The sequence below is a fragment of the Notamacropus eugenii genome, chromosome 6, assembly GCF_028372415.1.
Source record: "Notamacropus eugenii isolate mMacEug1 chromosome 6, mMacEug1.pri_v2, whole genome shotgun sequence".
NCBI lineage: Eukaryota > Metazoa > Chordata > Mammalia > Diprotodontia > Macropodidae > Notamacropus > Notamacropus eugenii.
Window position 1 is genome coordinate 93,552,930 of NC_092877.1, and position 10,935 is coordinate 93,563,864.

The 10,935-nt window shown below is 38.5% G+C and overlaps 2 protein-coding genes across 10 annotated transcripts in view; one reads left to right on the forward strand and one right to left on the reverse strand.

Annotated features, from left to right (window-relative positions):
- Positions 1-762: 762 nt before the first annotated feature.
- RPL9 (ribosomal protein L9) lies at positions 763-6,494 on the reverse strand. Of its 3 annotated transcripts, none has more exons than XM_072620529.1 (8): positions 6,305-6,494; positions 5,728-5,774; positions 5,321-5,436; positions 4,035-4,130; positions 3,491-3,623; positions 1,543-1,623; positions 1,078-1,194; positions 763-835 (listed from the first exon to the last, which is right to left on the reverse strand). In XM_072620529.1, the coding sequence occupies exons 2-7, from the start codon at positions 5,771-5,773 to the stop codon at positions 1,088-1,090; spliced, it is 579 nt and encodes a 192-aa protein (XP_072476630.1). In that variant the 5' UTR covers position 5,774; positions 6,305-6,494; the 3' UTR covers positions 763-835; positions 1,078-1,087. The 3 variants fall into 3 exon arrangements, with proteins under 3 accessions (XP_072476630.1, XP_072476631.1, XP_072476632.1); XM_072620530.1 differs by having other exon boundaries at positions 6,002-6,321; XM_072620531.1 differs by lacking the exon at positions 6,305-6,494 and adding an exon at positions 6,180-6,297.
- The window catches only part of LIAS (lipoic acid synthetase), a 24,481-nt gene continuing 20,011 nt past the window's right edge, over positions 6,466-10,935 (forward strand). For 3 of the 7 annotated variants that reach the window (XR_011969556.1, XR_011969555.1, XM_072620527.1), the window contains exons 1-5: positions 6,467-6,693; positions 8,916-9,088; positions 9,491-9,584; positions 10,301-10,381; positions 10,847-10,935. The exon at positions 10,847-10,935 is cut by the window's right edge and continues 68 nt beyond it. Coding sequence is in view for 5 of the 7 variants with exons in the window: in XM_072620527.1 (XP_072476628.1) it covers positions 6,649-6,693; positions 8,916-9,088; positions 9,491-9,584; positions 10,301-10,381; positions 10,847-10,935 (482 nt within the window). In the remaining 2 variants the exon portion in view is untranslated. Of the gene's footprint in view, positions 6,694-8,915; positions 9,089-9,490; positions 9,585-10,300; positions 10,382-10,846 lie in introns of all 7 variants that reach the window. The other 4 variants (XM_072620523.1, XM_072620526.1, XM_072620524.1 and 1 more) reach the window with 3 other exon arrangements.

Here is a 10,935-nt window from a genome sequence, read left to right on the forward strand (position 1 = left end):
GGTACCCCTTTTGCACTGGGCATGTTAACAAATACATCTCTTGGGAGTTACAAAAGAGGTGGGCATCCATAACAGAACAGACCAACTATGCCCTTTTCTTAAGAAATCATCAATAAACATCAACTATTCTGTAGCACTGGATTGCAGGGCACAGGAGAGTATTAAGATTTAAGACTGGAAAGTTAAGAGATCTAGCTATAAAGCAGCAGAGAATTTTGTCTGTGGAGATGAGTTAATGGATGATTGGCCCCAAGTAGGGAAACAACCCTTACAGAAATCAGTTTTGCATGTGTCACAACCAATGCCTCCATAGCTGCCACAGAATATAAATTTCTGGTCTCCACTCTTAATGGATTTACTGAGAAACATTCATTTTAGGCAGACATTCAAATCTTCTGACAACCCTATCACTTCCAGTCCTCACCCCTCACCCCGCTTTGCTTATGCTTAGCTCATCCCTTTGCCTAGAGTAATATTCTTCCCAAATTATCCCACCACATTCCTCCACTCCATCTCATACTGTAGTGTTCTCTCAGAGACACTATTTTCATTATCATTGTTATCAGAGTACTACCTTTCTACTCTAATCAGGAACAAAGATGTCTTAGTAAGAACCTCAATATTTCAAGTCTGGGGCTTGGCCTTCGAGAACCTAGGGTCACTTGCCTAATTCTTTGTATCACCGGCCCAGTTAAACATATTTTAAAATAAAATCCTATCTCTTGGAGTGGCAAAGGATTTGGGGGAAAAAAGAGAAAAGTCTCCAAATGACAAAAAGTATTTTTATTTTGACATATGAATAAGTCTTGACTCCTCAGGACACAGCCTTCGGCATCTGTAGAAAGAAAAAAATTCTTATAGATAGAACTGACACAAACCAATACACATGGGAAACATTTGCAGATCAGCAAAGGAAACTGAGGCAGCCATGACAAAGAATGTCCCAATCTTGTCTTTATAATACAACATACAGTCATGGAAATAACAGTATTTATACAGTGCTTCAAGGTTTTTTCAATATGCTTTATACATTATCTAAGTCATCTCCACACACTGAAAGCCCATCACACAGTTTACCTTTCTCAACTTATTCATCAGCTTGCTGCACTGTGCCTTTCTCAGAAACATAGATGCCATCCAAAAATTTTCGGATATCTTTATTTTTGACTGTGGTAGCTTGTTGGATCAGGGCAGCTTTAAGAACATAAGATAAAAAGTAGAATTCAAGAGTATTAGCCAAATTAACATTGCATCCAATATATCCATTTGTGCAACACAGCCAACCTGGACTAAAACTGAAAAACCACCCCTTCTTCATAAGAGTTAGCAATTAAAATTTCTAAGGGATGAAACACAGAGGATAGCAAATAAAACCATCACGGACATGCTGTCCTTCTATGGCTCACTGTAATTATGGGAGACCTAAAAAATTATGACTATTTTGGCATTTTATGGAACATCAATGATGTACTCCTTATACAATGATCTACATGATAGAGATCAAAATTTCAAAATATATTTTAGAACCATAAATATACTAACCTGAGTTTGAAACAAGTTCAATATCATTTCCTTCAAGAATTAACTCATCTTTTTGGGCTTGAGAAACAGCACAAGCAACACCTAACATGAAAAAAGATTTTAAAAAGAGTATGTTTATATAATCCTTAATTACAAATAATAGTTCATGTCTATTGTTTCTATGTTTACTGCCTAACTTGGCTGGAACAGAGGGGTTTCTGGAGTCATACCAGTAAACCACAAACTTCATAGGTAGTTAGTTACTATACCAAGCTAGAAAAGATGTGAGAATGAAGGAGTCTCATGAAAAGACTTGTCTTACCAAATTCTGGAGAAACTCATTACCTGATTATAGTCACTGGGTAATGATTTCCCCCAATGAAAACTGTTAGACCAAGGGTGGGGAACCTATGGCCTCAAAGCCACCGGTGGCCCTCTGGGTGCAGTTCTTTGATCAAATCCAAACTTAAAAGGATTTGTTCTGTAAAACCTGACTCAGTCAAAAGGCCACAACCAAGTGATTTAGAAGGCCACAGGCTCCCCACCCCATTTTAGATCGTCACAATTCTAAAACACTGATTTCACATCTTTTAAATTGATTTAAATTGGTCCATTAAATCTCTTTTATGATTCATACAATAACATAACAAGGTAACACTATTATTTTTCAACTTATAAACAAGAGAGGTTAAATAAAGACATCTGCATCTAGACTCAAAAGATCTCAGTGACTTGAGATCCTGGGAAATTCTTTAACCTCTTCAGGCCTGTTTTCTCATCTGCAAAAGTGAGGAACTGAATTTAATGGCCTCCAAGGTCCTTTCCAACTCTAGATTTATTTATGTATGTTATGACTTGTCCCAGCTTATAGTTATTGAGTGTTAGAGCTGGGATTTGAACCGAAGTCTAGCACTCTTTCCAATAACAATATTTGTTATCGACACTAATGACTGTGACTCACTGAAACTTTATCTCAAGGACCAGCACCAAGCTCTGCACATAAGAGGTATTTAATAAATGTCACATTCTGTGACTATCACAGATTAAATTCCATTTATAATAAATACAACCTCACAAAAATCAGTATGAAAAGTGTTCCATGCCTACATGATTGGAACCTAAAATAATTCAACACTTTAACATTCCAATATAATAAAATACCCTTTTAAAGTTCTATTTAACATTTAAATACTTAAAAATACCATAAAAAGTGTGATTGGTTGCAAACACAAACATATAGGAGATTCCAGACATTCCAGATATCATTTAGTTTATCCTCTCAGATAGGAAAACAGAAAACCCAAAAGACAAAGTGACTTGGACCAATCAATCATTCATTCAATTATTAAGTACTCTCGTGCAATGCACTGGGAGACACGACACAAACACACTCCTCCGTTTCCTTTTAATAGCTTGACACATATTTGCATAAAACACAAACTAGCACAACTTCAGAAAAACAGACCTGACTACTAGTCATGTTATTTTTATACCCTGCAGAATTAGTACTGAATAAGTGATAAACTAACTGCATCAAATAATCTAATTTCCTTAAAAGTGGCTAACTTAAGACCCCAGTTGTTTACAGCATTCTACAGATGGAAAAATCCTCCAACGAAATACTCTTATGGAATAAAGGAAAACTCCCAGTAACCAGGGCTAAAGTCAAGAGAGGTTGGGGTTTGAGAAATAAGCAAATGGTGGGAGTAACAAACCTCTATGGGTTTTTAGAGCAGCCAAAAAATTGTATCTTTGAAGCTAGTTGTTTGGACATAGTTTTTATAATAGAGAATGCAAATGCCAATAGTGGAGAACCTACATTCACAAAGGCTAGTAAGCTTACACCAACTTCATTAGCCTCAAGGGACATGACGAAATGGTAACACAACTCTTTGAAAATATAAACACACAATTGTTAGTCAAAACAAAAATTTCTGGGAATCTAGGTTACATGAAAGCACGTACATACCTGGTCTCATGCGCACTCTTCGGATATATTTTTCACCCAAGAAATTTCTGATTTCAACAAGTGAGCCATTCTCTTGAATAACAACATTGATGGGGAAGTGAGCATACACAGACCTCATCTTGTAACGAAAACCCTGTATTAAATCAACAAATTGAGAACTACTGAATTTGGCAAAATAGACATGTTCTTTTCAAACTTATTTTCAGTAAATGCTAAAACTACATTTTGCCACCACAGAAACATGAGGCTGTAGAGGATAAATTGGGAGAAGGGATATACTGGAGGCAGGCAGGGAAATCAATCAGGAGGCAACGTTAATAGCTCAGGACAGAATGCAGACTTGAAGGAACAATGAAGGAACTGCATCATTCCTTCAGAAATTCTTTTTAACAAACTTGCCAACAAATGGAGTTCCAAACTTGGAAAAACCATTAACCTGTATGCCAGACCTTCCCTCAACAATGCAAACAGGCAGGCAATTGGTCAGTCAGTGAGGTACAGGAAAGATACTCAGAAACCAGAAAATCCTATTTATCTCTCTTACCAGGGTAACACCTTTGATCATGTTTTGTACATGACTACAGATTGTGCGCACGGTTGCAAGTTCTTTTCGATTTCCCCACCACTTGTCCACTCGGAGCTGCAATAGAAAATGACTTTAGAAGGCCTTTTCCAGGGGATAAATGATCTAGGTTTTGTAATTCAAAAGACATGGAAACTTTCCCCATCAATTTCTATTTCCATCCCTCTACAACTACAGATAATCTTTCAGAACTGCTGGAGCTAAAAAATTCACCACCTAATGGCACATATTACAGTCAAGCCTACAACATGGTCCAACAATGGTGCCGCAATTTTAAGAAGCCAGAGGTCAAAGAAAAATTGGACTAGGAAATGAAGTGGTTTTAAGTTTCATGGAAACTATCAGTGGCAGTAAGAATAAAGGTAGAAATTAACTTTTACCTATGATGGAATAATAAACATGTGTAAGACAGAAATATGGTATTAAACCCTTGAACAATCTATATGGAAGCTTAAACAATCCCTATGAGTAAGTTCATTATTTCACTTGAGTACTAGAATACATAAATTTTGGTGAGAAAACAGAGTAACTTCTATAGCTCTTTTCTAATGCATATTTAAGTTATTTCATATAAACTAATCTGCCCTCCATTCAGAACTTAATTACTAAAACTGAACGCAAAGGAGATACAAATAAAAACAAAACAGTTCCAGCCCCCATTGAGATTAAGTCTCCCTCATTAGAACATACACTGTCTGAGGGCACTTGCTGTACCTGGCCTAACAGTAAGCACTTAATCAAATGCTTCATTTTTCTGGTGTTAAGCAGATGGTGACAACATCACAGGTGCTGACCCCAAAATGAGAAAGGATGAAGGATCAACTAGAAAGGCAGGAGGACCAGGAAAGAGCAGCATCTTAAGACACAGTATGTGCTTAATAACTGGTTAGTGACCGATCATATTTAAGGAATAACTAAGTGGCATAAGTGAAGCTTTAAGCCCTGATGTTCAGAACTACTTTCTGAAGGTAAGAGGTGTGCTACAGTTGGATTACTCAGTTGACCATGTAACCAGCCTCTAGACCTCAATGCCTTCACCTGTTAGAAAGGAGAATGGGGGTTTAAGCTGTAATGTCAGTACCACAACGTAACAGTGTTATCTTGGGAAACTAAACCAAACAAGGAACTACTACATGAAAGCCATTGTACCATATACATGGAACCCTTAGAACAGTTCCCATTCTATGACAGCCTATGTTCTTCTGGGACGGGTGATTTTTTTGAAACAATATTAATGACCACATTACCCTTTTCTTCTTCTTTCCAAGGAGGCTGAGCTCAACATTGATATGGTTGAAATCCCTACGGAGGATTCCTCTGGGCCCCTTCACAATAACTGTCCGACCCTTAAGGGAGATGTCAACTAGGAAAGACAAAATTCCAAATTTCAATTTCAAAATGAGAACACAGGAAAAAAAGCCAATAAGTCTACAAGTTCCTCTCCTAAACACCATACAGAATCACGAAAAAAATCCAACTGGTGCAACACTTCCGAAAGTAAATTTTTCAGGTTACAGATAGTCTTATTCCTTTGGCAAACTATGCAGTCATGACAAAAAGGATCCTGAATTTTTGCCGCATAAAGATATGCTAAAATGTCTTTACACCCTCACTATGGCTTAAAACAGTAATATTAATTTTAAAAAAGAGCTACCATTTTCAGGGATGTCGACGGTCTGGTTGCTGAGAATGGTCTTCATTCTGAAAAACAAAAATTCAAAATGAACCAAAACAATGCCGACAGCGCCTAGGTGAGCCCGCCGCAAAAGACGCCGAAAGAGAACGCAAAAAGCGGGCGCGCGAGGTCCCGGAGAGGCCGCTGGTCTCTGCTAGTCTCGGGGAGGGAGGGATGTCTGACAGCGCCAGGCCCAACCAGAGGCTTGGCTCTCCCCGGGAAGGCCCAGGCCTCCTCCCCCAGCCCCGAGCACCTGTCTCCCCGCGGAGGACGCTCAGCTCAGGACGCCAGTTCGGAGCCGCTTTCCCCGAAGGCCCCGAGAAACTCGGACCGGAAGTTAATGCCGGGCAAACTACAGCTCCCAGGCAGCGGAGGGGAGGGTGGACAGAAAGACTACGTGAGAGCGGTTAGCGAATGGCAGGCGGACCCACACAATGGCTGCTGTACAGGGGAAGAAGTAGGGTGTAGGTATGGGGCCAAGGAACCCCGAGAACAGTTTCCCCAGAAGCGATGGACTTGGATGCAGAAAACTCACACAAGACCAAGAACAACTCACCTGGTGCTGAATGGGCCAAAGAGAGAACGTCTTCCGTCATCACGTATTTGTATCTACGTAGACTATCTGCGTCTTGCGTCATAACTGTTCGCCATAGATAGGGATAGAGCAACCAATCCCTGATGTCCTGTGATATCGCGAGCTCTCCAGCAGCGTTCTCTGCCTTTCTCGTCTCTCCGTGCCTGATGACGCATTTCTTCTGAGACAACCGGACCTTTGGCCGTGCCTGCACACTTCTTGCTCCTCGTCACTTCCTGCTCTGCGTGACAGACCCAGTGGAGCCTGGGGCCGGCCGGCCGGGCCTGTGAGCCAGCCAGGCCTGTGAGCCAGTCTCCTTCCTCGGGATGGCTCTCCGCTGCGGCGGGGTCTCCGGCATCCTTGGGTCCCGGGTGAGTGAAGGACCCCGGAGGCTGCCAGGGCGGGCGGGTGCCGTCGGAAGCTGACCTTTCCCGCTCCTCCCCGTCCCGCTGCTGACCCTGACCCTCCAGGCTTGCGCTGTCCACCCGACCCAGCCCCAAGCCACGTCCTTGACTTCAGCTGGGGGCTTGTGAGAGACGTGCAGGAACCACGAGAACAGATTTATAAAGGATGAAAAAACACCACACATAGTCATAGTAAATGCTCACTTGTGGGCTTCCCTATACGTTTTTTCATTCAACCAGTCTGCATTTATCCAGTCTGAGGACGAGGTGCTAGGGACTCTACCAGAGCCTGGGGACTCAAATCTAAAAAAGATGCAAGTAGCGTTCGGGTTGGAGGGGTCGGGAAGAGATACAACTTGTTCACAGAGAAACAAAGTATACATACAAAGTTAATGCACAGTGATTAAGGAAATCCGTCCAACCAGTAGAAGAATTGGGAAAGGCCTTTTATTGACCCCGGAAAACCAGTGAGTTAGATAGGGCAGGTGTTTTTCAATAAATAATAATTGACATTTATAAAGACCTTTGAGATTTGTAAAGACCTTTAGAAAGCACATTATCTTATTTGAAAGCACAAATCTGATCTTATTACACCCCTGTTCAAGAAATTCCAGTAGTTTCCTATGGTCTCTGGGATAAAATACAAACTCTTCTGGCATTTAAAGCTTTTTATAATCTGGTTCTTACGTACCTTGTGAGGCTAATTAACACATTTCATATACTGTACATTCCACTAAAATTCACCTGTATGTCCTTTATGTGTAACATTCCCTCTCCTGTGTCCCTATTATCCCTTATGTCTAGAATTCACTATCCTTATCTTGACTTCAGTGGTTCTTAGTCTTTTTTGTTTCATGTACCCCTTAGGCAGTTTGGTGAAGCCTATGGATTCCTCAGAATAATAATTTTAAAATACATAAAATTCGAAGGAAACCAATTATGTTAAAATAATTATCAGAATATTTTTTTAAAAGCCAAGTTTATGGGCCACAGGTTAAGAACCTCCATGTTGTGTCTCACAGTATCCCTAGCTTCCTTTAAAGCTCAATAGCTACTTTCTACAAGAGGCCTTTCCTGATCTACTTAGTTTGTTGACTTCTCTGTATACATTTTGTTTCTCCAAAAAAAGAATGTAAATTCTTGGAGAACAGGGAGTACTTCATCTTTGTCTTTATTCTTAATACCAAGCACAGTGTCTAGCAAGTGGTAGTCATTTAACAAATGCTTCTTGTGTGAATAGATAAATCCTTAAAACAATCTTGTGAGATGAGTGCTGTAGGTAGAAGTATCTGCATTTTGCAGACAAAGAAGCTGATGGTGAAAGGAATGAAATGACTTGCCTGTGTTCATACAGCTAGTGTCCCAGGTAGGATTATTGGTGAATATTTACTATGCTCAAAACATAATCCCATGGCAGACCGGAATAATGTGTTGGTATACAAGAATGATGTTCTTGTGTGTGTGTAGTAGCTTATCCAACTGTCTTAGTATCAGGTTTCTGATTTTATAAAATGCAGATTTGTAATTAAATAGAAGTGGAGAAAAATACCTTATTTAGATGTGGTTAGTATTTAATAACTTTCAGAACAATTTTACGCATATCAGAATCTTAAGAAGGCATCTGTTTAAGAGAAGGAATCTTTTTTCAGAAAAAGTTGAACAAGGTGGCCAATGAGATCTTCCCAATTCTGAAATTTTGTGTTTTTGCGGTAATTTATTGATTTTTCTTAAATAATGAGCAGTTATTTAAAAAAAAGCAATATAGAGATTCACCAATTTAGACAAATGAGATTGAACAAAAAAAATTCTGATTGTGGAATTTTTTTTTTTAAGTGGAAGTTTTTTTTTTACTTTCAAATATATGCATTGATACAAGAACTTCAGCGAGACAAACAAAATGTTCCTAAGTAGCTGAAACTTACTTTTATAAATACATGTCTGTTCAGCAACATAACATGTAGCATGCTTTAATATTGGTGTTGAGATCCAAGTGATAACCAATTTTGCCTCTGTTTTAGTTATTATTTATGGGCAGTGTGGGCTTTTATGTCTTAGTTTGTAAACTACCAGAGAATAGAGATAACTTTCTTGTTTTTCTAAGTTTCTGTAATCTGTTGCTGGGATCTTTTACCATTAGATAAATTCAGTGAGCTGCTTTGTGTGATAATAACACAATTAACCCTTCCTAGGTACTTGGAAGCTATTTGTGTAGCCAGTACAAAACATTAAGTTCTTTGCCAGACAAAAAGAAGGAGCTTTTACAGAAGGGACCAGGCCTTCAGGATTTTATATCTGGTGACCTTTCAGACAAGAATACTTGGGCTGAATATAAAGGAAATTTGAAACGTCAGAAAGGAGAGAGGTAATTATAATTTCAAGCAATCTGAATGTCCTTTACATTCCATAATACTTTGATAACAGTTTTGAATGTTGAATGTTTTATTTTAAAAATAAATTTTATTACGTCTAGATAGGAACCTTCCCTTTTTATTATAAACTCATGAAACAGCCTGACTCGCTTGGAAGTGGTAATAGTGCCAGATTATTTAAATATGATTTCTACATTAGTTTTTAATAGATATGATTCTGCTTATCTGGTTTTCTTCTTTTATTAGAGGTTAGTCAACACTCTGTGTAAAAGGGGTGATCTAGGGTGAAGGAAATTTTTTCTTACCTTGGAAATACAAAACAGCAAAATAGTTTTAATAGCAGTGGTGTCTATTAAGAGTTATATTTCCTAATAGTTTTATTTGGCTTTACTTAGGCTAAGCTTGCCACCATGGCTAAAAACAGAGATTCCTATTGGAAAAAATTACAATAAGCTGAAAAATACTTTACGGAACTTAAATCTCCATACAGTAAGTATGTAATATCACTGTTAGCTTCCCCTAGAGAAGTATTTTCCTTAGCAGTACTCTAGTATTCCAGTACACTGTTGGTTCTGTGATTTCCTTGATATTATTGCTTCCTCCAGTGATGCAGATCCCACCTCACCCCTGCCTGCCTATCCTGTGCAGCTCTTGTCTATATCCTCCCATAAGTTTTCCACCATGGAAAACTTGCTTGCTTTCCCTAAGGTCTTCTTGACTCCACTGCCAGTGCTCTATCTTTTTTGCCAAGCAGCTTTTCCTAGGTTTTAGGAATTTAAATTTTGTCTTACTGTGTAGAATGGAAATAAACTTAAAACCTTTTCCCTTCAAAACTGAGTCCCAACAGATCTATCCTTCAGTGGATCCATGATTTCATTGATGTGGGTATTTCTTCTATTCTATCCCATCTACAGATTCAATTTGCACATTTATCATTTGCACAATTCTCATCCTATGCAGGTCTTGTCATGTTTTACCATAAATCCTGCATAGCGTTATCTACTCAATATTAAGAATATATCTAGAGTTATAATTGCTTCACATTTGGTGGAATAAAATGGAATTTGAGCCTGAAATGATTATTCTGCTCTTGGGAAAATGGTTATTGGTAGAATTATTATTGTCACATCAAAATTCATAGTTATTAGATGTTTGATTAATAATTTCAGGTTATTGTTTACTGTTCAGTTATGTTCTGATTATAGGTATGTGAAGAAGCACGGTGCCCCAACATTGGGGAGTGCTGGGGAGGGGGAGAATATGCCACTGCTACAGCCACTATCATGGTGAGCCCGGTCTTGTTCTCCTGAAGTCTTTTGTCTAAGAAGGAAAACACATTTTGTGATCTCCACAGAACCATACAGACTAAAATAATGTGGCCATTGTTTAGGTTTTTAATTTTTGTGGTGAATTTAAGGAAAAATTTTCATAATGTTATCTGTAATCTAGCTCAGGGTAAGCTCTCTCATTGTAAAATTTATATAGCATTTACTGTTTATCCTTTCATGTTACAATTATACTATTTTGTGATTTACGTTGTTATCTTGAACTTCTATGTTTTTTATTGTTTAGTTTTTAGCATATTTATTTTTAATTTTCCCCAAGTAGATTTTAAAGTTCATAAGGATAGGGACTATGTCTTGTATGTCTTTGTCCTACTGTACCTAATGCAAAAAGAAGCACTCAGTAAATATTTATGAATTTGGTACTGAGTTAACTTGATCATTTAAATTATAACATTTTACTTCCAGTTGATGGGGGACACTTGTACAAGAGGCTGCAGATTTTGTTCTGTTAAGACTGCAAGAAAACCACCTCCATTGGATACTAATGAGCCCTA

Excerpts from the sequence above, each read along its gene's own strand:
- RPL9 (XM_072620529.1), bottom strand. The coding sequence starts at position 5,773 with ATGAAGACCATTCTCAGCAACCAGACCGTCGACATCCCTGAAAATG. Across the intron at positions 4,131-5,320 it reads TTGGAAAGAAGAAGAAAAGG|CTCCGAGTGGACAAGTGGTG; the intron begins GTAATGTGGTCA and ends TTTCTATTGCAG. Across the intron at positions 1,624-3,490 it reads AAGAGTGCGCATGAGACCAG|GTGTTGCTTGTGCTGTTTCT; the intron begins GTATGTACGTGC and ends TTTTCATGTTAG.